Source organism: Suricata suricatta, chromosome 17 (assembly GCF_006229205.1).
Source record: "Suricata suricatta isolate VVHF042 chromosome 17, meerkat_22Aug2017_6uvM2_HiC, whole genome shotgun sequence".
Taxonomy (NCBI): domain Eukaryota; kingdom Metazoa; phylum Chordata; class Mammalia; order Carnivora; family Herpestidae; genus Suricata; species Suricata suricatta.
In genome coordinates this window covers 45,627,343-45,650,155 of record NC_043716.1, presented here as the reverse complement: position 1 = coordinate 45,650,155, position 22,813 = coordinate 45,627,343, and the positions used below count along the sequence as shown (strand labels likewise).

General features: G+C 55.9%; 1 protein-coding gene across 1 annotated transcript in view; it reads left to right on the top strand.

The window, feature by feature from the left end:
• Positions 1–22,221, top strand: part of CACNG4 (calcium voltage-gated channel auxiliary subunit gamma 4) — a 59,974-nt gene extending 37,753 nt beyond the window's left edge. Inside the window, exons 2-4 of the mRNA XM_029929077.1 lie at positions 10,999–11,082; positions 16,234–16,374; positions 19,252–22,221. Of these exons, the coding sequence (XP_029784937.1) occupies positions 10,999–11,082; positions 16,234–16,374; positions 19,252–19,790 (764 nt within the window). The 3' untranslated portion in view covers positions 19,791–22,221. The remainder of the gene's footprint in view (positions 1–10,998; positions 11,083–16,233; positions 16,375–19,251) is intronic.
• The last annotated feature ends 592 nt before the right edge of the window (positions 22,222–22,813 follow it).

The window sequence follows — 22,813 nt, the reverse complement described above, 5'->3', positions numbered from 1 at the left end:
CCGCCTCGCTGCAGCTGGAGAGAGGCCAGCGCGTGGGAAGACACCGAGCGTGCCAAGTGGGAAATCACAGCCATCGGAGGGTTCTCCGGGGACGGAGGCGTGGAGGAGGAAGAATCATGAGACAAGGCTGAGGGGGACTGGAGGGAGCCGGAGGTGGGAGGAGCTTGAGGGTGGGAGATTCAGATTCTCACACTGAAGTCCTAACCCCAGGACCTCAGACCTTATTTGGAGGTAGGATCTTTACAGAGACAATCAAGTCAAAATAGGGTCATTAGCACAGGCCCTAACCCATATGACTGCCGTCCTTACGGAAAGGGGAAATGTGGGGCGCCTGGGTGGTTCAGTGGGTTAAGCGTCCGACTTCGGTTCAGGTCATGATCTCATGATTCGTGGGTTCGAGCCCCGTGTCAGGCTCTGTACTGACAGCTCAGAGCCTGGAGCCTGCTTCAGATGTTGTGTCTCCCTCTCCCTCTCTGCCCTTCCCCCTCTCAAAAATAAATAAACATTTAAAAAATGTTTTTTAAAGAAAAGGGTAAATTTGGAGACAGTCTTGTAGCTGGAAAACACTGTGTGAAGCCGAAGGCAGAAATCAAGTTGATGGTTCTACAGTCTGACATGTGCCAAGATGGCCGGCAGACTGCTGATGCTCTGGGGTGAGGGGGGGAGGGCGAGGGCGGGGGGAGACCCGGAATGGATTTCCCTCAGAGCCCTCTCCTGTCTCGGCCTTCTGGCTTCCCGCACTGAGAGACGGTGGTCAGACCACCCAGCTTGTGGTGCTCTCTTACAGCAGCCCCGGGAATGGGGACACACTGCCCCTCCATGCTGGAATGATCTTGACCAAGCCCCTTCCGGCCAGACCTCTCTGGTCCCTCCCTCATCTGCAAACACATCAAAGGACAGGAAACAGGACCTCCCCAAATGAAGTACATGGCTTGCATTGCCCTGTGATGCGTTTCTTCTTTCCCGACTGCTCGCCGCCCTTACCCCATGCACCTCCCTTCCGGAGTGGCTGCTGCCCACCAGGGCCTTCCAACCTCAAGTCACCCCCACCCTTGGAGCCCACGCAGTAAAGCCTGTCTCCTCAGCTTATCCAGCGAGACCCCCACGCCCAGTTCTAGTCTCTGCATTCCCCACTGCTGCTCCCCAGCCAGGCCACACCATCCAAGGTACCAGAACCTAAGGCTGGCCTCCTGCACACCTTTACCCCTGTGCCTTTTGCTTGCGCTGTTCACCATATCATCTCCTCTGTACATATCAGTGCACCTCAAACATCCTAGCCTCAGGGCGCCTGGGTGGCTCAGTCAGTTGAGCAACTGACTTTTTGATTTCAGCTCAGGTCATGATCTCTCTCTCTCTGCCCCTCCCTCCCCCCGTCAAAAATAAACATTAAAAAAATGTTTTAAGAAAAGGGTATATTTGGAGACAGACTTGCACATGGAAAACACTGTGTGAAGCTGAAGGCAGAAATCAAGGTGATACCTCCACAGGGATCCAGACCGAGGGAGACAAGGACATGGACTCTGAAGCCGAGCAGCCCTGGTTCGAATCCCAGCTAGGACAGTAGCAAATAGTATTACTCATCCTATCTACCTCACAGGGTTAGTATGAAGATGGACTGAGTTAATAAACGACAGGTGCTTGAATTAGTATCTGGCACATAATAGGTGCTAAGTAAATCCTTGCTGCTGTTCTTACCATGAGGATAATCCTCTTCCCGCCTCCCCACCCATCAGCCTGGCCATGCCTCGCCTCCCCTCCATTCTCCACTTCCTTCACAAGGTTCTGGGTCCTTTCTGGAAAGGCCTGTATCCTCCTGGAAACATACAGCACTCCATCCTACGAACCACCCCGCTCCTTCCCACGGGAATTAGGGTCCTGGCTGGGGGTACCCGACGGAGAAGCAGCTGTGGGAAAACACCGGAGAGGCAGTCCCGGCGGAAATCCACGAGACTGGGAAGGCGCGGGCACCCCCCCCCCCCGAGCTCCGCCCACACGCCCCACTCTCCCGTAAGGACTTGGTTCATCTGGCCATGGACCGGGGCTGTGACCAGCATGGGATGACCCAGTTCACAGTGCCCAATCAGGTGAAACCTCCTTCACTGGGACCCGTTAGGAGACAGTCACTTCCAATCATCAAAGAGTCAATCGATGGCTATTTAGAAAAGCAAATGCGGTTCAATTACTTTCCGAGGCACACAGATGACTTAGATGGCTTTGCTGGAATGTTTTGGCCCACGGGTGGGTCTCGCCCTCGCCCCTCCCCTTCCTCCTGCCTCCTTCAGCAGCTGGGCCACCTCTGGGCTTTTTCTACACCTCATGTTGACCCAGGAGGGCGGGGGCGACAGGGATGAGGGGGCTGTGCCATCGTGTGTCCGAGCAGCTCTGCAGGGACACCTGGGACCCCACACTCGAGCCCCCCCGCACCCCAGCTTTGAGCCCAGCCATAACTTCGGGACAGAGGCCTGCAATGCACGTGATCCCTACAATCCGATCTCTCCCCCTGCCTTCCAGCCTCAGTCACTGCCCGAAATGATACTAATTGTCATGTCTTTGTCTTCTTGTGCTGTCGGTGCCCCTGGACCTCGCCCCATCAGGGCAAGGACCTTGCCAAACTGAGACCTTGCAGCTCCGGCCCCTGGAACCTGCTGGGCATCACACAGGGCACTCGGTGAAAATGCCATCGAGGGATGAGGGGTGCGGGCTCAGCACCCCCTTCCGCTCGCCCCTTCTGCTGTATGTTCAGTCATGCTATCTTTGAGCCGAAAGGGGCCCTGCCAGGTCAGGCTGCCTTCTCCCAGCCTCCCAGCAGTCCTGCCGAGCCGGAGCCGCCTCTTCCGAGGCCTGGAGATGCCATCGCCTCCGGCCTCGGGGTCAGGAAACCGTGTCCTTGAAGCTATGCTAGCACTCTTGGTCTCTGTGTGCCTGCATGTCCTGCTCTGTCCCGGGGAGGCGCCAGCGGCCCACATTGCGCTTGCGGAGGGGTCCTGGGAAGGTAGCAGCGGGGAAGGGGGGCCAAGAAGGTGGATTCCGGGGGTCGCCGCTCTGCCACGTGCACCCCAGGCGTGCCCCGAGCCTCCTCTTTAAAACGGAGCAAGGAAGACTTTCCAGCTAAGGTCGAGTGCCCGGTCACTCAGCATTGGGCCTCCGCAGGGCGGCTTGTGAGGCGGGCCTTCCAACGTCCCTCAGCCTTGTCCTTCCGTCTGCCAAGGAGCAATACCACGAAGATGCACAGAAGGTGCCCAGGGCGCGCAGGCTGGCGGTGTGTCTTGGGCGGTGGTCCTAGGGAGAGGGCACAGGGGACAGCGACATGGAGATAGAGGGACAGCCGGGGCCAGGGGCGTCCCTGAGGTGATCGCCACTCACCTGGGTCCTGTCTCGACCAGAAGCAGGTAGGACAGATCCCATGGATGGAGGACGGGCACATTGGTGCACTGGCTCCCAGCCTCCTGCTCTAAGGTTACCCTGGGGTGGGGGGTGGGGGTCCTCATCCCTCGATCTTGCCGCTCCCTGTGTGGGCGTGCAGTGCAGGTCCCCCCAGGCTGCGTACCCAGTGCCCTGGACGAAAAGCAAGAGATCATTAGTGCAGTGGAACGGAAGTGTCAGCAGGCGAGGCCTGCACAGAGCTGCTCCCGCCTCCTGAACGGCTGGAGTAAGAGCCGGGCAGGCGGGTGGGGGGCAGGGCACAGGGTGTCTGTACTCCCAGCAGGGGTCCGGTGCTGAGTGTTGGTGAGGATCCGATGAAGTCAGACTCCTGGAAATGTTCTGCAAGCGATAAAGGAGTCCCCGGGTATGATCACCACTATTACTGTCGCCCTCTACCAGTCTCTTGTCCAGGATCCCCTGATGACAAGAGGCCTCTGGGGTGGCCCATGGCGGAGGCTTATATCAGATGCCATCACTCCGGAAATGAGTCGCGCAGTGCCCGCGCAGGAAGATGCTTTGCCTTGGACTTTCTCCGGTTTCAGCACTGAAAATCTTACACCCCCGAGGACCGGTCGTGGGGCCGGTCACCCTCCCTGCAGAGGGGGGCACAGCCGGGAAGGAAGGCAGCAGGGACATATTGCCCAACGAGAGGCCACAACGCCTCCCACAATGTTCCCACCCCCACGGCCCCCGCCCCACTCACCCGATGCCACATCTGAGCATGTCTGTGGCCAGAAGCGCCGTCACGTTTTCACTAGGAATCAGATTCCATTTCTTTTTCTTCCTTTCGATACGCCCTATTGGCTCATTTTCAGACACTGAGGAAACTCAGGGGGGAAAAATGTGAAGAAGCAAACTTTAATTCACTCTTAACCTTATCACCCAGAAGTAAAACCCTAGACATTTTAAGCATATTTCTTTCCAGATGTTTCCTATGCTGTGAGAAATACCTTTCACAGAAGTGGTTTATGAGGGCCAGAGACGAATGGCCATATTAACGTAGGCACGGACTCCCGTATCTCTTCTGCACAAAGGAGTCCTCGGATCTCAGAGGAGGGAAGCCTCCTTGGGCCCAGTTCCTGAGTTCTATAGATGAAGAAGGAATTTACCTGAGGCCACGTGACTAACACAGTCACTTCACACCAGTGGTTTTCCCGACCCTCAGGAAGGAGGCGGCCACCCTGGGAGTGCCTCAGGATTCCTGCAGTGTGGCCCATCCAGGATCTCAATATTAAACACCGCTTCATAGATAACATGGCAAATAGCCTGCTCACAGAGAAAGAACTCGTGTGAAGTGGATTGGAAATGGTTTTCTCTCTTACCTCTCACATCGGCCATTAATTTTCTCCCTATCAAATGCCTTGGGCCACACGAACAAAATTAAATTTGGCTAGGATAAATGTGAAGTCCTTCTGAAGAGACACTCCACTCAACAAAAACAGGTTGGGGGCACGTGAGCCAGTTCTTGAGGAAGAACTCCTGGGAGCCTGAGTCGACACGAGGTCCCATTAACAGAAGCATAGAGTCCAGAGGAGAGGAGGGGACAGCTTTGCCCTGAAACATTGGGTTTGGTGGTGGGAGCTGTGCTTCTGGGCACCGAGAGTTGGAAGCCAACCCAGCGCAGAGGGCCAGGCTAGAGAAGTCTCTTGGAATCATCAGTGAAGAAATGATTGAAGGAACTGAAGATGTTTGATTTGGAGAAGACATTCATTCAGGGGAAATAACCCAGATTCTTGGCTCCGGAGCAAGGGGCAGTCTCTTTCACCGTCCACATACCAAGGACAGGCGGTGCCTTCTTCTCCACAGCCCCCCTTCTTTAGACTGGGGGTGGGGTCAGGCTTCCCGCCTGTTAATAAGGTCTGGCTGGGGGCGGGGGTCTAGTGCCAACTGTTGGCAGCTGCTAAGGCATCCCTCACCCTCAGCTCTGGGCCTCACCCACACCTCCCAGCAGCTGGAAAAGTCGTTTTTGCTTCCTTCCTGTCAGACACAATTCTGCCCTTCAGTGATTTGAGGGGCCCACCCATGAGAGAGGGATTCTCTTATTCCCAGGGATTTTAAACGGCGCCGGTGGCTGAGTTGTGTAGAGGCAGATGATCTTTCAGGAACGTCAACGCTAAAGCTGTTTAAAAATGGAATGCCTTGGTGGGGCGCCTGGGCGGCTCAGATGGTTAAGCATCCAACTTCAGCTCAGGTCATGATCTTGCGGTCCATGAGTTTGAGCCCCGCATCAGGCTCTGCCTCTCTGTCTGCCCCTTCCCTGCTCGTGCTCTGTCTCTGTCTCTTGAAAAAGAATAAATGTTTTAACAAATTATAAAAAAACTGGAGGGGCACCTGGGTGGCTCAGTCGGTTAAGCCTCCGACTTCGGCTCAGGTCAGATCTCACGTTCGTGGGTTCGAGCCCCGCATCAGGCTCTGTGCTGACAGCTAGCTCAGAGCCTGGAGTCTGCTTCCGGTTCTGTGTCTCCTTCTCTGTCTGCCCCTCCCCTTCTCATGCTCTGTCTCTCTCTGTATCAAAAATAAATAAAACATTAAAAAAATTTTTTTAAAGATTAAAAAAAACTGGAATGCCTTGGGAGGTAGGGAGGTCCCTGTGGCTGGCAGCCATTGGGGAGAGGATTCGGGGCCCCAATGGGGACATGGTGCCCAACAAAGTTGCTTTGGAAGCCTGAGCTGGTGAGACTGCGTGCATTTCACTGCGGCACACGAGACAAGGAGAGGCCCTAATCAATGAGACTTATTAGCCTTTACCCATGGCTCCTGGAGCCGCCTGAGGAGCAGGAAGCCGGAACGCAGCTGTGAGGAGGGTAACGTCACCTTCCTGGAAGGCTGCGCTCCGCCGGATGAGTGAACGGGGCACCTTGCACTCTCTCCCGCACAGCACAACCGTGCGTGCGTGAGCTTCCTGGAGCCTCTGCAACAAATTATCACCACCCGGCTGGCTTGGAACAACAGAAATGTATCTGTCACGCTGTTGCAGAGGCCAGAAGTCTGAAAGCAAGGTGTCAGCAGGGCCAGGCTCCCTCTGAGAGCCTGGTAAGAGCCTTCCTTGCCTGTCGCTAGCTTGCCATCTCTCAGTGGGTAGACACATGGCTCACCTCTGCTTCTGTCTTCACCCAGCCTTCCTCTCTAAGTGTGCGTCTGTGTCCACATTTCCCTTTTCAAAATAAATAATAAATCGGGTCACCAGGGGCGCCTGGGTGGCTCAGTCGGTTAAGCGTCCGGCTTCGACTCAGGTCATGATCTCACAGTTCGCGGGTTCAAGCCCTGCATCGGGCTCTGTGCCGACAGCTCAGAGCCTGGAGCCTGCTTCCAATTCTGTGTCTCTCTCTGCCCCTCCCCTGGTCGCCCTCTCTTTCTCTTTCTCTCTGTCTCAAAAATAAATAAACATTAAAAAACTTAAATAAGGTTGCCAGTCACTGGGTTCAGGCACCCCACTTCCCCCGGATTTAGTGTGACCTGTTCTTAACTTGATTACATCTTCAAGACCTTGTTTCTAAAGAAAGGCACATTCACAGGTACCAGTGGTTAGAACTTCAATACATCTTTCCTGGGGGGTCATAACCCATTTGATGCCCCTTCCTTCAACCTGTGCTCAAGAACTGGGTGTGGAAAAGGGGGAGCACAGTGGTACTTGGGGGTGCATGCGCACACCCCCAAGAAAGGGATTCTGTGGTAGAGCTGAACGGATACTCCATGTCTATAGATGGCTATGCAGCCACTAAAAAGAATGTGTTTTAAATAACAGGCAGGGCGCCAGGGTGGTTCAGTCGGTTAAGCGTCTGGCTTCGGCTCAGGTCATGATCTCACGGTTCGTGGGTTTGAGCCCCGCGCCAGGCTCTGTGCTGACAGCTAGCTCAGAGCCTGGAGCCTGCTTCGGATTCTGTGTCTCCCTCTCTCTCTGACCCTCCCCTGCTCGTGCTGTCTCTCTCTGTCTCTCAAAAATAAATAAATAAATAACATTAAAAATTTTTTAATTAACAGGCAATACACAGTTCTACTTACAATTTCTATCAAATATACACTATCCCTCCTTTTCTAAAAAAATTTTTTTATGTTTTATTTATTTTTGAGACAGAGAGATTCAGAGCATGAGCAGGGAGGAGCAGAGAGAGAGGGAGGCACAGAATCGGAAGCAGGCTCCAGGCTCTGAGCTGTCAGCACAGAGCCTGACGCAGGGCACGAACCCACGAACATGAGATCATGACCTGAGCCAAAGTCGGAGGCTTAACCGACTGAGCCACCCAGGCGCCCCTACAATATCCCTCCTAAATGTAGAGTTTGAGTTTAGCAAAATATGTTCAAGAGGCATTTGGAGCAAAGGTATCTATATGCAAGCTGACAGTTCAAAACCGGGGTTTTGTTTTCCAGTGGAATATAGAAATATATTTCTGGCCTCCGTTCTACAGAAGCACCTTTCTCTTTCACATTATCAGTGTTGGAGCAAGCTTTGTTCCTCTAGACTCTATGCTTTTTCTCTCTAGGGTTTTCAGTCACTGTTGGATTAGTATCAGTTTATTATTTTTTATTAAAAGTAGACAAAAGTTGGGGCGCCTGGGTGGCTCAGTTGGTTAAGCTTCCAACTTCAGCTCAGGTTATGATTTTGCAGTTGGTGGGTTTGAGCCCCACGTCAGGCTCTGTGCTGACAGCTCAGAGCCTGGAGCCTGCTTCGGATTCTGTGTCTCCCTCTCTCTCTCTTTGCCTCTCTCCTGCTTGTGCTCTCTCATAAATAACCATTTAAAAAAAATTTTTTAATAGACAAAAGTTTTAAGTCGAATCCATAGGTTGTGACCTGGAAAGATGTGTGTATGTATTGTTAAATGGAAAAAGCAGATAATGGAGTGAAGTGTAGTGAATAATTCTGTTCAAAATATAGGGATAGAACCATCCTTCAGATCCATTTATCAGTGCCTTATAAAACTAACCTCAGCCATGTACTCCTGGGCATTTATCCCAGAGAAATGAAAAGTTGGGTTCACCCCAAAACTTGTACGTGAATGTTCATAGCAACATTATTAGAGACAGCTGGACATCACAAGTGTAATCACTGGGAATAATCAGATGTCACAAACTGTGGTATATCCGTGCTGCAGAATATTCCTGTCCAGTAAGAAGAAACAAACTGTGGGGGCGCGTGGGTGGCTCAGTCGGTGAAGCATCTGACTTTAGCTCAGGTCAGGATCTCGTAGTCTGTGAGTTCGATCCCCTCGTCAGGCTCTGTGCTGACAGCTCAGAGCCTGGAGCCTGCCTCAGATTCTGTGTCTCCCCCTCTCTCTGCCTCTGCCCCCCTCTTCCTCCTCTCAAAATTAAACATAAAAAAATTTTTTAAACAAATAAATGGGGAAGACACCTGGGTGGCTCAGTCAGTGAAGCATCCAACTCTTGGTTTTGGCTCAGGTCGTGATTTCACAGTTCGTGAGTATGAGCCCTGCGTCCAGCTCTGCACTGACAGCAAGAAGCCTGCTTGGGATTTCTCTCTCTCTCTCTCTCTCTCTCTCTCTCTCTCTCTCTCAAAATAAATAAACTTAAGTAAGGGGGGGACCTCACAGACATGTACGTGTGTAGGTGTACACACAGAAAGATGTGGGGATTGGCCTCTGGAAATCGAGTCTGAAGGGAGATTTTTTACTTTTCCACGTCAGCCTCTTACCTATTTGACTTGTTCCAACAAGCAAGTAATTTTGTTTAGACCCATAAGGTAGCCCCAAAACAGTGTGTGGGGAGAGGGAGGAGCAGTCGAGAGCTCCGCCTGGCCCTCACCCATGCGGGGAAAACCCTAGCTCTGTATTTCCACGGACGTCTGGAATCTGGGGCGTGGGAGCCAGGAGCCAGGGCGGAGCGTGACTGGCCCACTCTGGCCTCTGTGTGTCCCGCTTTCCGGCCACCCAACACCCCAGCGCACCCTCATGCCATTTCCTGTCACTCCCAACCTCTCGTGGCTCCCCATCAACCCGAGGCTCTCAGGGAAGAGGAAGGATCCACAGGGTAGAGAGCAGAAAGTGGGAGATTTCTGGGTCCATGCCAGCAAACCTACCCTGAGCCGTCCCCAGAGGCCAAGAACCATCTGAATGCCTTTCAAGCATTGCCTCTTGTAATTCTCCTAAGATCCCCGAGAGATAAAGCCTGTGGTTGTACCCATTCTACAGATGAGGAGATGAGGTTGTTCTTGCTTGGCCCGGCATGGAGAACACCATCGAAACTCATCCCCCTGGGGGCATCTCCGCTGGGACCCACAGTCTGTCTCTCACCGTTCCCTGATCAAACCCGGCCCACCCACCAATGGCCGTCGGGGCCGGTGGGCCTTCAGGAGGCAGGGGTCTTCACCCAGCATCCCGGCTTCCTGGAGGCGGCAGCTAAGGGAACAGATGGAAGGGAAGGTCTGGGGAGGCAGCTGGCAGGCCAGCGAATCAGCCGGCAGGTGGGAGAGACGTGTGCCCTGAGCAGATGCCAGGCTGGTACAGGCCCCGCTTCTGACACTGTGCTTCCAACTGAGAGGTCAGGCTGGGCTGGGGGAGGCCGGCAGGATGCCTGGCAGCAACCACAGGACAAGAAACAGCCCCAGGTGGAAACAGCCCCAACCCCAGCCCCATGGTGGTGTCGGGGGGGCTCCTTGATGAAGCGGACAGGCTGAGCGGGACAGGAGCGGGTGGCCGCCAAGGCAGGGCCTGCTCCCTGTGTGCCCCGCTCCCTGCCCGTGTCCGCTCCTGTGCAGAGTGCTCCCAGAGGGCAGGGGAGCAGACCGTAGGGGAGCGGGACAGTAGCTTCCAGAAGGGACCACCTGCTTCTCCCCCTGCACGTACTAAACTACCCAGGGCGTCCTGCCTCCCAGTCTGCAAAGGCTACGTCTCAGAGTCGGGTAGGGAAACCAGGCAGGGGGTGGTCCTGGCCTTTCTGGAAGATTCTTTGGCTGCACATGCACTTCCCGCCATCCCTCGAGTGAAGGGATCAGAATCATGTTGCCAATTGTGCAGATTCGGCATGTACCTTAGGGGGAATTTATAAGTGTGCTTAAGAGAGAGGAAAGACACACAGACACCACGGGGCTAGATTTCATCCCAGCTCCCCTGACCCAGATCCCTACCTGCCGCACACGGCCCCACCCCCTGCACAGGGCCTTCTGAGTCCAGCCACTGACCTCCCCAGGCTCCGACCCCAGCCCTGCCTTATTTCGGCTTCCCCCTCCCCCTGGAAGTCCCTTCCACCTGTTCCCAGGGGCAAATGCTTTGCCATTTTTCAAGATGGCCCTGCAGTTGCCTTGGACAGGGAATCGCATGTCCTGCTTGACGCCTCTTGTCCCTGGCTCGTGACTGATGGTGTGCCTTTCACTCTTGCAGACATCCAGATGGGGACCGTGGTCACCTTTGGGGCACTCCTGCCTCTATTTGGTGCTTCGCTGTGTGTGTGTGTGTGTGTGTGTGTGTGTGTGTGCCCGTCCCCACACCAGACCAGGGGATTGTCCCTGTCTCCGTGCCCGGGGCCTGCACAGAGCCCGGCGCCCATGCAGCACACGGGTCTGGAGTCGATGGATGTGCCAGCGCACAGAGCACTTACAATGCTCTTTTCCTCTTGTTCTCTCAGGGATCTATAAAGGCCACTGCTTCCGGATCAATCACTTCCCAGAGGACAATGATTACGACCACGACAGCTCGGAGTATCTCCTCCGTAAGTGCCAAGCACCTTTCATTTCACTGTGTGGAAGGCGGGGGGAGGGGGCAGCTGGAGGAAAGACGGGCTCCTTGGGGGTGAAGGGATGCTGTTCCCTGGATGCTCTTTCTGTCCCTTTCCGATTCAGAAGTGTTAGTCTGGAGGATGGACTTTCGTCCAACGCTGCCTTGACATGCAGAGGACCCCAGTGGGGTTATGTGGCAGACAGGTCCATGCCTGGGGAGACTGAGGCCAAGCCGGAGCAGACGAGGGTGTGGGCATTCTGCTCGCCAGGACTGCTGGTCACAGCCAGTTGCAGAGCTGCCGACTGCTGCCGTTGGGCCCGGGGCAAGGAGGTTAAAGACAGGCTTGCCCAGGCCAAGCATCCCTAAGGGGCTAATACCCCAAGTACGCTGCCCTCTGGGCCCTGGACCTGCCCACCCCACCCCCCACGTACCAAGCATTCTGTTCTTGAAAAGTCACACTGCCTGGTGGGGAGCCACCATCTCTGCCCCTGTCCTGTGGTTGGGTCCACCCCGGACTGGAAGTCACAGCATACACTTAGGACAAGGACAAACCCCGTCCACACCCAAAGTCCAGATCTCATCCCTGGGCCTGTGAATTCACTTCCTTCCCTGGGAGGAAGCTGGAGCCGCAGCCCGAGAAGGTGCCCGGAAATGGAAGCAAGGCACCACTTGAGGCCACTTCCCCCTTTCCCATGAGCCAAAACACACACACAGTTGCTCATGGCATCGCCCGCAGGGGGCCAGGCCCAGCCTCATTCACAGAGAATCGATAGTGTCCTCAGAGGGAGCACAGTTCACTGTGCACCTGCCTGTGGATCGTTTTCTTCTAAGAGAAAGGATTTGGCTTGTGAGTCATCCGGTGAAACAGTACAGCGTGTGGCTTCCGTGGCGCCTGGGGAAGTGCCAGGAGGCTCTGGTCAGACCTGGAACCTGAAAGCGTTTGGCCAGATCTGCCTCCCAACCCTCCTCCCTCCTCTCCTCTGCTTCCTCCTGCCTGTCCTTTCTTTCTGCTTTCTGGGGGCCAACACCGAAGCAAGCGAATGATATTCCGGAGGGCCACCACCAATGGCTGTGCGGCTTCCGCACTGCTCAAAGAAGCCCACTCACCCAGACTATGGTATAAAACGACACCCTTTGGGTTGTACAGTGTGCAGCCTGCACGGCCATCTGGGGCAACTCCGGCGCTCAGCCCAGCTGGGGTGGCTCATGCCCCTCAGTCCAGAGATCAGACGAGGCAGCTTTCTGAGGGTCCAGCAGGAAGCAGACGGCATGCACAGACGTGGTGAAGGAAGGGTGTCTAGGGAAGCACTGTGCAAAGTGAGGTCAGGTTAAAGAACACGTGCAAGCGGTGGGCCTGGGCCTGAGCAGGTGAGGAGGGCAGGCTTGGGAGCCTGGAGAAAGGAAGCCGTGAGGACAGGAGCTGGGGTTTGTGGGAGGGAAGGCAGCCACCTCACCGCTGCCTGCAGGAAGGAGGCTCAGGGGGTCATGCTCCCCTGTGCACTCCCCTCACAGCCAGAGGCAAGGGGGCCAGCGTTGGGCCCCCACTGCCCTCAGCTCCCACCTGTGGTTCCTGGGGCACGGCACAGACTAAACTCATTTGGGAAAGATGCACCCTCCTCAAATGCGCTCTGTGGGCGGGACCTGTGGGTTCATTCACAAGCCCAGAGACACCCAGGAAGAGCAGGGGTGCTGTCTCTGGCCGGTAGTCCAGGCTGCTGACGGAACTGGGGCGGAGGGCAGAGCTAACTCTCAACAAGGGGGTGTGTGTCCACAGAGGGACTTGCCCCAGAACGAGATTCGGCGTGCAGGTACCAGTGAGCTTCAGCTAGAGGGAGCAGCCAACGTTTCGGGACAGGCCAAGGTCACGGTCACCACGGCCGTCCCCCTGATTCTCAGTATTTGGGCCGCTGGTCCCCAGAGTAGTGTGATCCGCAAAATATGCAGAAGCACAGGAGAGATATGGGGTCCTGAGGGTTCAATTATTCACCCATTTAACAGAAAGTTATGATTGGGCCCACTACACACCAGACACGGTATTAGGCATGTGCGGCACTGCAGTGAGCAAGACGGAGCTCTGCCGCCCCCGAGCCGACATTCCAGTGGAGGGGGGGGGTGTCAGAGAAGGTCACAGAAAGTTCCATGGTGTTTGCCTGTGTGAGTGGCAGCTTAGCCAGCTAAGTGTGGACTATCAACCCTGACAGGTCCAAGGCTGTGCTTCCCACACCTTGTCTTCGACAATTCGAGAACAAGGTCAACCTTCTGACCATGCATTCTGAAGTCTTCCGGAGAAACCAGCCTTGTGCCTTGAGTTTCATCACTGGCAGAGGGGCTTGCCCCAACCCTGGGACTCTGGCAGTGCCCCTGCTGGTGTGGAGATCCATGGGCAGGTGTGGGGTCTGAGGGGTCACCCTCCCCCCCACACACACACCCTGCTGTGTCTTTTCCACCGGTCCCTCTGGCCCCCGGGGGTTCCCGTCCATCCGACCCTGCTCCTGGGGTCCCCTTTCCGGGTCCCGCATTTCCCATCAGGTAGCCGATTTCTGTGCTGAGCCTCACAGTATTGACATCAGGGCTGCTGGGAGGGCCCCGGCGTGCCTGAGGGTGAGTGAGAAGGAGGTACCCATCCCCCAGACAAGACACAGGTTCTCTCCGGGGCTCGATCTGGCCTTGCGGCATGGCCCGGGCCTTACCCTTGCTCTTCCCTCTGCTCTGTGCAAGACCCAACCTGTGCCACTGTCTACGGCAACCCCATCCGGCTTGTGCACAGCCGGAGCTCTGGGATGAGCCCATGTGGCGAAGGACAGGCACACACATGACTTACCTGGGCAGCATGGGTGTCTCTGAGCCAGGTCTGACCTCTGTGACCTTAGAAACCCTGGGGTCCCTTCTCCCCAGCCCCTCTGGCCCGCCTGCAGAACGGGGGGGCCAGGGGGAGCTGAGCCCGGATCTTCTGGCCAGCGTGGCTCCAAGGCACATTTCCAAAGCCCACGGGAAACCTCCTCCCGGAGCCTGTGGCTGCGAGAAGGCAGGGGAAGGAGGAGGAGGTGCTGGAGAGAAGAGCTGTATTTAAGGTCCCCCACAAAGCCCCCTGTGTGAAGCGGGGCACACACTGGGGGGCTTACAAGAAAGGAGACAAATGCTGCCTTCAGAGGCTGAAAGGCCACAAACTGGTTCAGCTGGCTCCGGAGTCGGCGCCTGCCAGGGCCACTGACTCGCTGTCCCCTGCCGGGGCCACCAGGGGTCCGTGTCGCCAGGATTTCTACTGGGCTGGGGGACCTGCGGGCGCATCAGGAAGGCTGCGCTCAGGGCTCCTCCTGGTGCCCCACTTCCCTTCCTCCTGGTCCTTCCAGCCAGATGCGCAGGAAGGGGGACCCACATCCCCTAAGCCCCCACCAAGTGCAGTAAGTGTCTTCTCTTCGTAGGGCCACCGCGGTACACACCACAGGCTGGGTGGCTTAAAACAACAGGAACCAACTGTGAATTTGCTCTCGAGTGGTGTGGACGCTGGAGTCTTCAAGGGGACGTTGGCAGGGCCGGGCTCCCGCCACAGCCCCTGGGGGAGAATCAGTCCTTGTCTCCCGCAGCGCCTTTCGCCTCCCCACCCTCCTTGACGTGGGGCTTAGGGTTAGGAGTGAGGGGTACCTCCTGCCTCTGCCTTCACACGGCTTCTCCCCTGCCCGTGTCTCTTCCTCTGCCCACAAGGGCCTTTGTCATTGGACTTGGGACCCATACTAATGTAGAATGGTGTCCTCTCGAGCTCCTTAATTTAGTCACATCTGTAGAAAACCTCTTTTCCAAATAGTCTCATTCATAGACACCTGTGATTAGGACTTGGTCATATCTCCTCCGGGGGAGGGGTGCCATGCAGCGCCTCCAGGTAGATATTACTGCTCTCCCAGGTTATGAAACAGGAGACTTGGGGCACCTGGGTGGCTCCATCGGTTAAGCGGCTGATTCTTGATTTCAGCTCAGGCCATGATTTCACAGCTCAGGTTGTGAGTTCGAGCCCCACGTCGAGCTCTGTGCTGGTGGCGCAGAGCCTTCTCAGGATTCTCTCTCTGCCCCTCCTCAGCTCATGAGCACATGCTCTCTCTCTCTCTCTCTCAAAATATATAAATAAACTTTAAAAAAAAAAGAGAGAGAGAGGTGGGGGGGACTGACATCAGAAGGTAGCCACCCTGGTCAGTTGCAGAGCAAGGGTGCAAACGCATCTTGGCTGGACAGCGAGGTCGACACACATCCCACTGTTTAGTCACCACCTCCTCTGTGACCTCAGGAGGCCCTTGTCTCTCCCCAGGGGTGAGGAGGGCCTTGCAATGACAGAGGTGATGGCTGTGGAGATCAAGGCTGTCACTCAGGAAGCGCATGCAATGGCCAGGCCCTGTGGGGCACCTGGGTGGTTCAGTCAGTTAAGCGTCCGACTTCGGCTCAGGTCATGATCTCATGGTTCGTGGGTTCAAGGCCTGCATCCGGCTCTATGCTGGCAGCTCAGAGCCTGGAGCCTGTCTTCAGATTCTGTGTCTCCCTCTCTCTCTGACCCTCCCCTGCTCACACTTTCTCTCTCTCTCAAAAATAAATAAAAACATAAAAAAAAAAAAAACTAGAGGAGGGAGGTCCCTACCACCAGCTGCTTTCTTCAAATGGGGAAGCTCAGCATTAGGTGAAGCGACCTGACCCAAGCCACAGAGCCAGCACGTCCCAGAGCAGACCCAGACCCACCTGTGCCCAAGGGCTGTGTCCTCAGCCACCCCTCAGGGCTGCCTCTCATGGACACCACTTCCCAGCCTTCCAGATGCTCCTAGACACCTCAGCGAGAGGCTCAGGGTGAAACACCGCCACTGAATGGAAGGCAGACGAACGTTTCCAGGGCTGGTGCTGTGGCTCCCGGATACCATGGAGGGAGGGTCTCTCCTGCCTTCTGGCTGCGGAAGTGGGGTCCACGCCCAGGGCGAGCCTCGTGGCAGGACGTGACTCCAGGCCCCAGCCGTGGCTTGAGTGCGGTCCAGCGCGGGCTCCCAACCCGCCATGGTCTGCGGGGCCGGATGGGAAGGAGCCCCCGCCTCCCCGAGCTTCAGGGCTCCTGGCCAGCACCCGGGGTGGCGGCGCCCTCAGCGGCCTCTGCTCTGTCTCCCGCCCGGCCCAGGCATCGTGCGCGCCTCCAGCGTCTTCCCCATCCTCAGCACCATCCTGCTGCTGCTCGGCGGGCTCTGCATCGGAGCCGGGAGATTCTACAGCCGCAAGAACAACATCGTCCTCAGCGCGGGCATCCTCTTCGTGGCCGCAGGTGAGCCGCCCGCCCAGGGTGCGCGTCCCAGCAGCGCATGGGGCGGTGGGGGAGGGGGGGGCCACCGACAAAAGTCATTGTTCATCCTGGATCGCAAACCTCCGGGAGTGAGGGGGCTGGCCCAGGGAGTGGGCGGGGAGAGCGGCTGCTCAACAGGCACCGGGTCTCCTTTTTGGGGTGGTGAACATGTTCTGGAACTAGATGGAGGTGGGGGGTGCACAACATTGTAAATGTTCTAAATGCCACTCAATGGTGCACTTGGAAGGGTTAACTTGTGCTATGTGAATTTCACATCAACCAAGAAAATTAAAAAGGTCAAGTGTGGGAAGTGCCTGCGCCTTATAAGCCTGGCTGCGTTGGAGGGGGGGGGGGGGCGGGGATGTCCCCAGAGGAAGCCAAGACCCCAAGGAGCTGAGCAGGTGAGGACAGGGTGAAGGGGGTGCAGAACCGGCAAGGGTGCACCACAGAGCCACCCTCACTGCGACCCAGCAAAAACCCAGGAGTGATGGGTGACAGTGACACAGGCCCTCTTAACTGGTCCTGAGTGGCTTGACACTTCCCTCCTCGGAGCCTCACTGGGGGCTTCAGTGCATGCGTCACCGCTGCAAATGTGGAGGGAGTCCAGGCTTGAAGTGGGGCTCACAGCTGGCCAGTGGCCGGCAGGTGCATAGACACGATCCCGAGGAGAACTCAGGTTTTCTGGCCTGGGTCTCCGGGGAGCTTTGAGGGGGCAGAGCTTGGCCAGTGGCATCGTGGGCAGGACCTGAGGAGCTCAGATAACCTTGCAACAAGTGCCCGTCAGGAGGAACAGGACGCGCCTTCTAGTAAGTAACTTCGAGATATTACGAAGTTCCGTGAATCTCAGTTGTTAGCGAAGCTCCTTGCCCCACCTTCTCTGTGTTTTTGCTTTCAAAGCACCTTTTGTCTGACGCCGGCTGGTCAGGCGGCCCTGGGTGGGCCCGGTCTCCGCATCCTACAACGGTCCAATAGTCCCATGAGGCTGATCATGAGAATCCCAGGAACCGTGGTGGTCGTTGGTGGTGGAGCTTCCTGTGCTGAGGGTGGGGAGGGGCCTCGCGGTACCCCGCCCTGTCTCATCTTCTTGGGGTCTCTCTGGGACACAAAAGGCGACTTCAGGGCCCAAGCAGTTAAGGGACTGGTTCAAAATCTCTCAGCCAGATTCTTATGGTGTTTCCTCTACATCCCTTCCACTTTTGTGTCCTTCCAGAGCAATGGATAATATGTGTATGCACGTGCAGTGTGTGTGTTGGGAGGGGGGTGTTAGCAAGAAGTGCCCAAGTGTTGGGTCTCCTTCTTGGCCAGGTCCCCATCCCTTTCACCTCTTGCATAGGTGGGAGGAAAGGGGCACACCCCATTCTGTCTCCTCCTTGGAGCCCCCAGATTTGCACTAACACCAGCCACCAACGTATTACAGCCACGGTACCAGGGCTCAGTGAGCACAACCACATCATCCCAGATTCAAGAGGTGGCCCAGCTGGCTTTAGGGAAGCAAAGACAAAGACACAGGCTTGTGCCCACGACTGTCAGCCTCCAAAGGTGCCCTCTGCCACTGCCCATCTCCCCGGGGGAACCATACAAGGCCACAGGCAGATGTTTCTGGTCACTGGAGCAGCTACGGAGTCCAGGGCCCTGGCACAACCAGGATTCAAATCCAGGCAGCTTGGCTCTTCTCAGACTCACTTATAATAAGATTAAATTAAATAAACACAGAAACAGGTTTGTTGTGTCTTACCTCCCAGACTCGCGAAGTTCCGGCTCTTCGATGTAATAAAGTGCAGGCTGCTCAACCCCTCAGTTATGCTCGTGTGTGTGTGTGTGTGTGGAATGGCGTGGACACAAGGATGTCCATGGCAACTGTGTCCCAGCTGAGGGCTGGCAGCCACCTGACGTCCACAACCTGGTTAGATGTCCACGCAGTGGGTGCGCTGAGAAAGACAGACAGCTCCCTAAGGCCTGACACGGAACCGTCTGCCTGATGGATGGTTACATGAAAAGGCAAGGGGTCGAGGAGTATTGTGCAAGGAGAAAAAGAGATATGTGTGTATGTGAGAGAGAGAGCAACAGAGAGGGCGGGAGGGAGAGAGACGAGATATAACAATGATATAAGAAAGAAAATAGGGGCGCCTGGGTGGCTCAGTCGGTTAAGCCTCCGACTTCGGCTCAGGTCAGATCTCACGTTCGTGGGTTCCAGCCCCGCGTCAGGCTCTGTGCTGACGGCTAGCTCAGAGCCTGGAGCCTGCTTCCAGTTCTGTGTCTCCTTCTCTCTCTGCCCCTCCCCCTCTCATGCTCTGTCTCTCCTGTATCAAAAATTAATAAAACATTTTAAAAAAAATTTTTTTTAAAGAAAGAAAATAACAGGGCCACCTGGGTGGCTCAGTCAGTTAAGCGGCCAACTTCGCCTCAGGTCATGATCTCACCGTTTGTGGGTTGGAGCCCTGTGTCAGTCTCTGTGCTGACAGCTCAGAGCCTGGAGTCTCCTTTGGATTCTGTGTCTCCCCCTCTCTCTGCCCCTCCCCTGCTCATGCTCTATCCCTCTCTGTCTCTCAATAATAAATAAAAATGTTTAAAAAATTAAAAAATAAATAAAAAATAAAACAAGAAAAAAGAGAACAGTAACCACCCTCAGTAGGGAACTGGGTAGCTAAGTGCCCGTGTTTTACTGGATACCTCACTTAACTCTTACTTTACTACCCATTCAAAACCAATTACTTAAAAGAAAAGTTAGTAATCAGAGTTAGGCAATACCTATCCAAGGGAGGGTGGCCCCCAGCCTTTCCTCCGCCCTCCTGTCCCTTGTCCAGCTGTGGGTCTAACGTCTGCCCCTCCCTCCCACCCCGTCTCCTGCCTCTCTTTCAGGCCTCAGTAACATAATAGGCATCATCGTCTACATTTCCAGCAACACAGGGGACCCCAGCGACAAGCGTGACGAAGACAAAAAAAACCATTACAACTACGGTTGGTCTTTTTACTTCGGAGCCCTGTCCTTCATTGTGGCCGAGACCGTGGGTGTCCTGGCTGTGAACATTTACATTGAGAAAAATAAAGAGTTGAGATTTAAGACCAAACGGGAGTTCCTCAAGGCTCCCTCCTCGTCTCCCTACGCCAGGATGCCGAGTTATCGGTACCGGCGACGGCGCTCAAGGTCCAGCTCGAGGTCCACCGAGGCCTCTCCGTCCAGGGCAGCATCTCCGGTGGGCCTCAAGATCACGGGCGCCATCCCCATGGGCGAGCTGTCCATGTACACGCTGTCCAGGGAGCCCCTGAAGGTGACCACCGCCGCCAGCTACGGCCCCGACCAGGATCCCGGGTTTTTGCAGCTGCACGACTTCTTCCAGCAGGACCTGAAGGAAGGCTTGCCCGTCACCATGCTGAACCGGCGGACCACCCCCGTGTGAGCCCCCCTCTCTCTCAGCACCGGCCTCTCCCCAGAACAGCGGTCTCCGTCCCACAGGAGGGCATCGGACCCTTAGGATGGACCAACAATGGACTGAAGCCAAAACCCAACCCTCCCTCGTCTCCAGAAAGTGTCGTGGGCTGGCTTGGAGATGGGACTTGGAAGCGGAATGCTGACTCTATCCCCGCAAAGGGGCGTTGGGTGGCCCAGGATTCTGAACTCTCTGGAGGCTGCAAGGCCTTGACCAACCTGAGAAAACAGAACTGAGCCATGATCTCCTCTTGGAAATAATTCTTGCCAGAAGAACGGGCTTTCAGAGTCCTCCCTCGCTGCCTGGGTGAGGGGCCCCAGGAGGGATTCACCAGGCACCCGGGGACCTTTGGACACTGGTCAGCTGCTGTGTATGAGAGGGAATGAAGGAAGCCGAAACTTGCCCCCTTCCTGTCTGTCTCTTGCACTCTCTTTCTCTCTCTTTCTTTCTCTCTCTTTTTTTTCTCTTTGGCAGTAGCCGGTTGTTGAAATAACAGTGTGTCTGAGGAGAAAGCCCTGTGGCCAACTGGTGCTTGGGCCTTTGTGCTATCCTGGGGCCGGATTCCCTCGACCTGAGGAGACCAAGGCCTGTGGAAGAATCCGCAGTGGAGGCCATTTACTGGCCTGGGTGTGAGGTAAACCCAGAGTCCATGGCTTGGCATTCTGGTCTGCTTCTAGAAGTTTCTGCCTTACGCAAAAAGGGCAGAACACACTGACTGTACTTGAGAGTCTGGAAGGTTCCACAGGTCTGAAGGAAGGTGCCCATATGGCCTCTTGCTGTGCCCCTCTCCACACTGACCCTCCTCGGAGCAGCTCTGTTCCTCTTTGGGCAGCGGAATGGGCAGATCCCCATCACCACTGGCGTTGGGTGACAAGAGCTTGAACTTCTGTTCAGGAAAGGGACGTCCGAGGGTGAACAGCGGCCAACACATTAGAGCAAACATCCATTTCCTAAGTGGTTATTAATCTCGACTGATCACAAGTAAAGGCCAGGGAGGGAGTTACAGTCAGTTCTTGGTCGTAAGGACGGCAGCAGCAGCCCTCCCCCACACCCAATATTGTCATTTATCCTGCCACCGCCCTCAAGGGCTCCGGCGCCAGGGAGTTCGGGCAGTTTGGATGAAAAGGCCGCGCTGTGCTTTCCTTCCCCCTCACAAGATGGACATCTCAGCATCCGCCACCTTGGTTCCACGTTGGATGTTTTCTTCCAACCACAACCTTCTCTTCCCGACCCGAGAGGCAAGTGGAGATCGCAGAAGCGTGTGTGGGTTCTGAAGATAAACTTTCCGGAACAGGGAGCTCACCCTCTTTTATATAAAACACGTGCTTTCTAAAGACAAATCCTTTCTTACTTTTTGAGACTTGGTCATCCGATCTCGAGCGGTCGTCTGTGGTCCCGGTAGCTGTCATCCTTAGAGGTGACAAGCAAATTCTTACCTCAGCCACCTGCTCGCCGACCTCCTGGGCCGACTCAGCCTCTAGGAGTTGAGATCTGGGTCATGGTCATCGCCATCCTCCTTCTCCCCCAGAGAGGGAATCTCCCTGGGGAGCCCCCACACACCTGACTGCCCGGGAACGCCGGCCAGCTGAGGCGCGGTGTGCCGGGGACCCTTTGCGCTTGCTCGAAACCCCTTCCTCCCGTTGAGGTTGGCTTTGTGTGGTGGTTTGTCCAAGCATGTGCAGCAGTGAGTGCTGGAGTGTCAGGGCTGGTGGCCTGCCCTGCTGGGGGCCAACCCCGTCCCGTCCCACCCCTGTCCCGACTGCCCTCGGCACCCCATCCCCCACCTTACCAGGCTCGAAGGAAAGGGGCAACCTCTGGGAACCCATCACTCAGCAAGGTCCCCAGACTCTTCTGTCGCTTCCCAAAGCAAGGCAGCCATGCTATTTCTTCCACATAAGTCACTCCACACCTGCTGCCCCGGAAGTTTCTATCATTTCATGGAGAAAGCTGTGTTCCAATGAATCCTACCTCTCGCCCAGTCCCAGGTAGAGAATGTGGGACCCACTCTAGGGACCAAGAAAAGAGTAGAAAGAAGTAACAAAGAAAGACGGGAGAGCGGGGAACAGAACAACCTCAGAGCCCCTGGTCTTCACAGCCTTTCTCCCCACCACTCCCCAGGCTCCTGGACCCCCTGCCCTGTCCGCCCCTCTGGCGGCTCCCCGCCCTTCAGCCAGGGCCACCCGGGGAAGTGGGCGGAGCTGGCTCCCTGCCACCTGTCCGTCTGAGACCTGGTGGAGGGGGCTGCGGTGGCCTGTGCCCGCCTCCTCCCATCCCACCAACCTCCTCAGCCAGCCCCTGTGTGTTTCACCAGTTAAGCACCTGTGAATCCTGTACCTACTACTGGTTTTGGATTGTTAGTTCTGTCTTTTTTTTAATTAAATAAAAACCTTTTTAAAATGTTCTCTTCTTGATGTGGGGGGAAAGGGGTAGAGCTCCCTTTGAGTCATTGTGGGCACTTAGGGCAAACAGGGTCCCTTCTGGGGGACCCTGGGGCTCCTCCAGGAGAAGAAGGAGGGAGGGGGGACCCTGTGCTGGCCAAGGTGGGTTTCTCTGGCTTTCGTCTGGGTCACCAGTCACCTCCCTGGCACCGCCAGCTGGCTTCAGGCTAAGCTGGACAGGCCACCCCTCAGTGTGGTGTGGGCACCCGGGCAGCTGAGCAAGCCAGCCTTGTCTTCAGATCCTGCCGGGCAGGCACCAGCCAGCCAGAACCAGAGACTCAGAGGCCCTAAGCTGCCTGGCGGGGTTTCTAAGAAGTCCAGCCTCCCTTCCCCTCCAAATTCTGAAATGATTAAAAAATAAAGGAGGCCACGCACCAAAATGACTGGCAAAGCTGGACCAGAGATCGTGGCTCCAACCAGACGCCAGATGGAACCAAGCCATCTAATCTCGGGCCCGGCAGCTGGCCGCCACTGCCCCCAGCCACCAGGAGGAGTCAGAGAGAGGGACAGGGTGGCCCCTCAGGGCAGGGCAGGGCTGACACACCGAGATAGGCC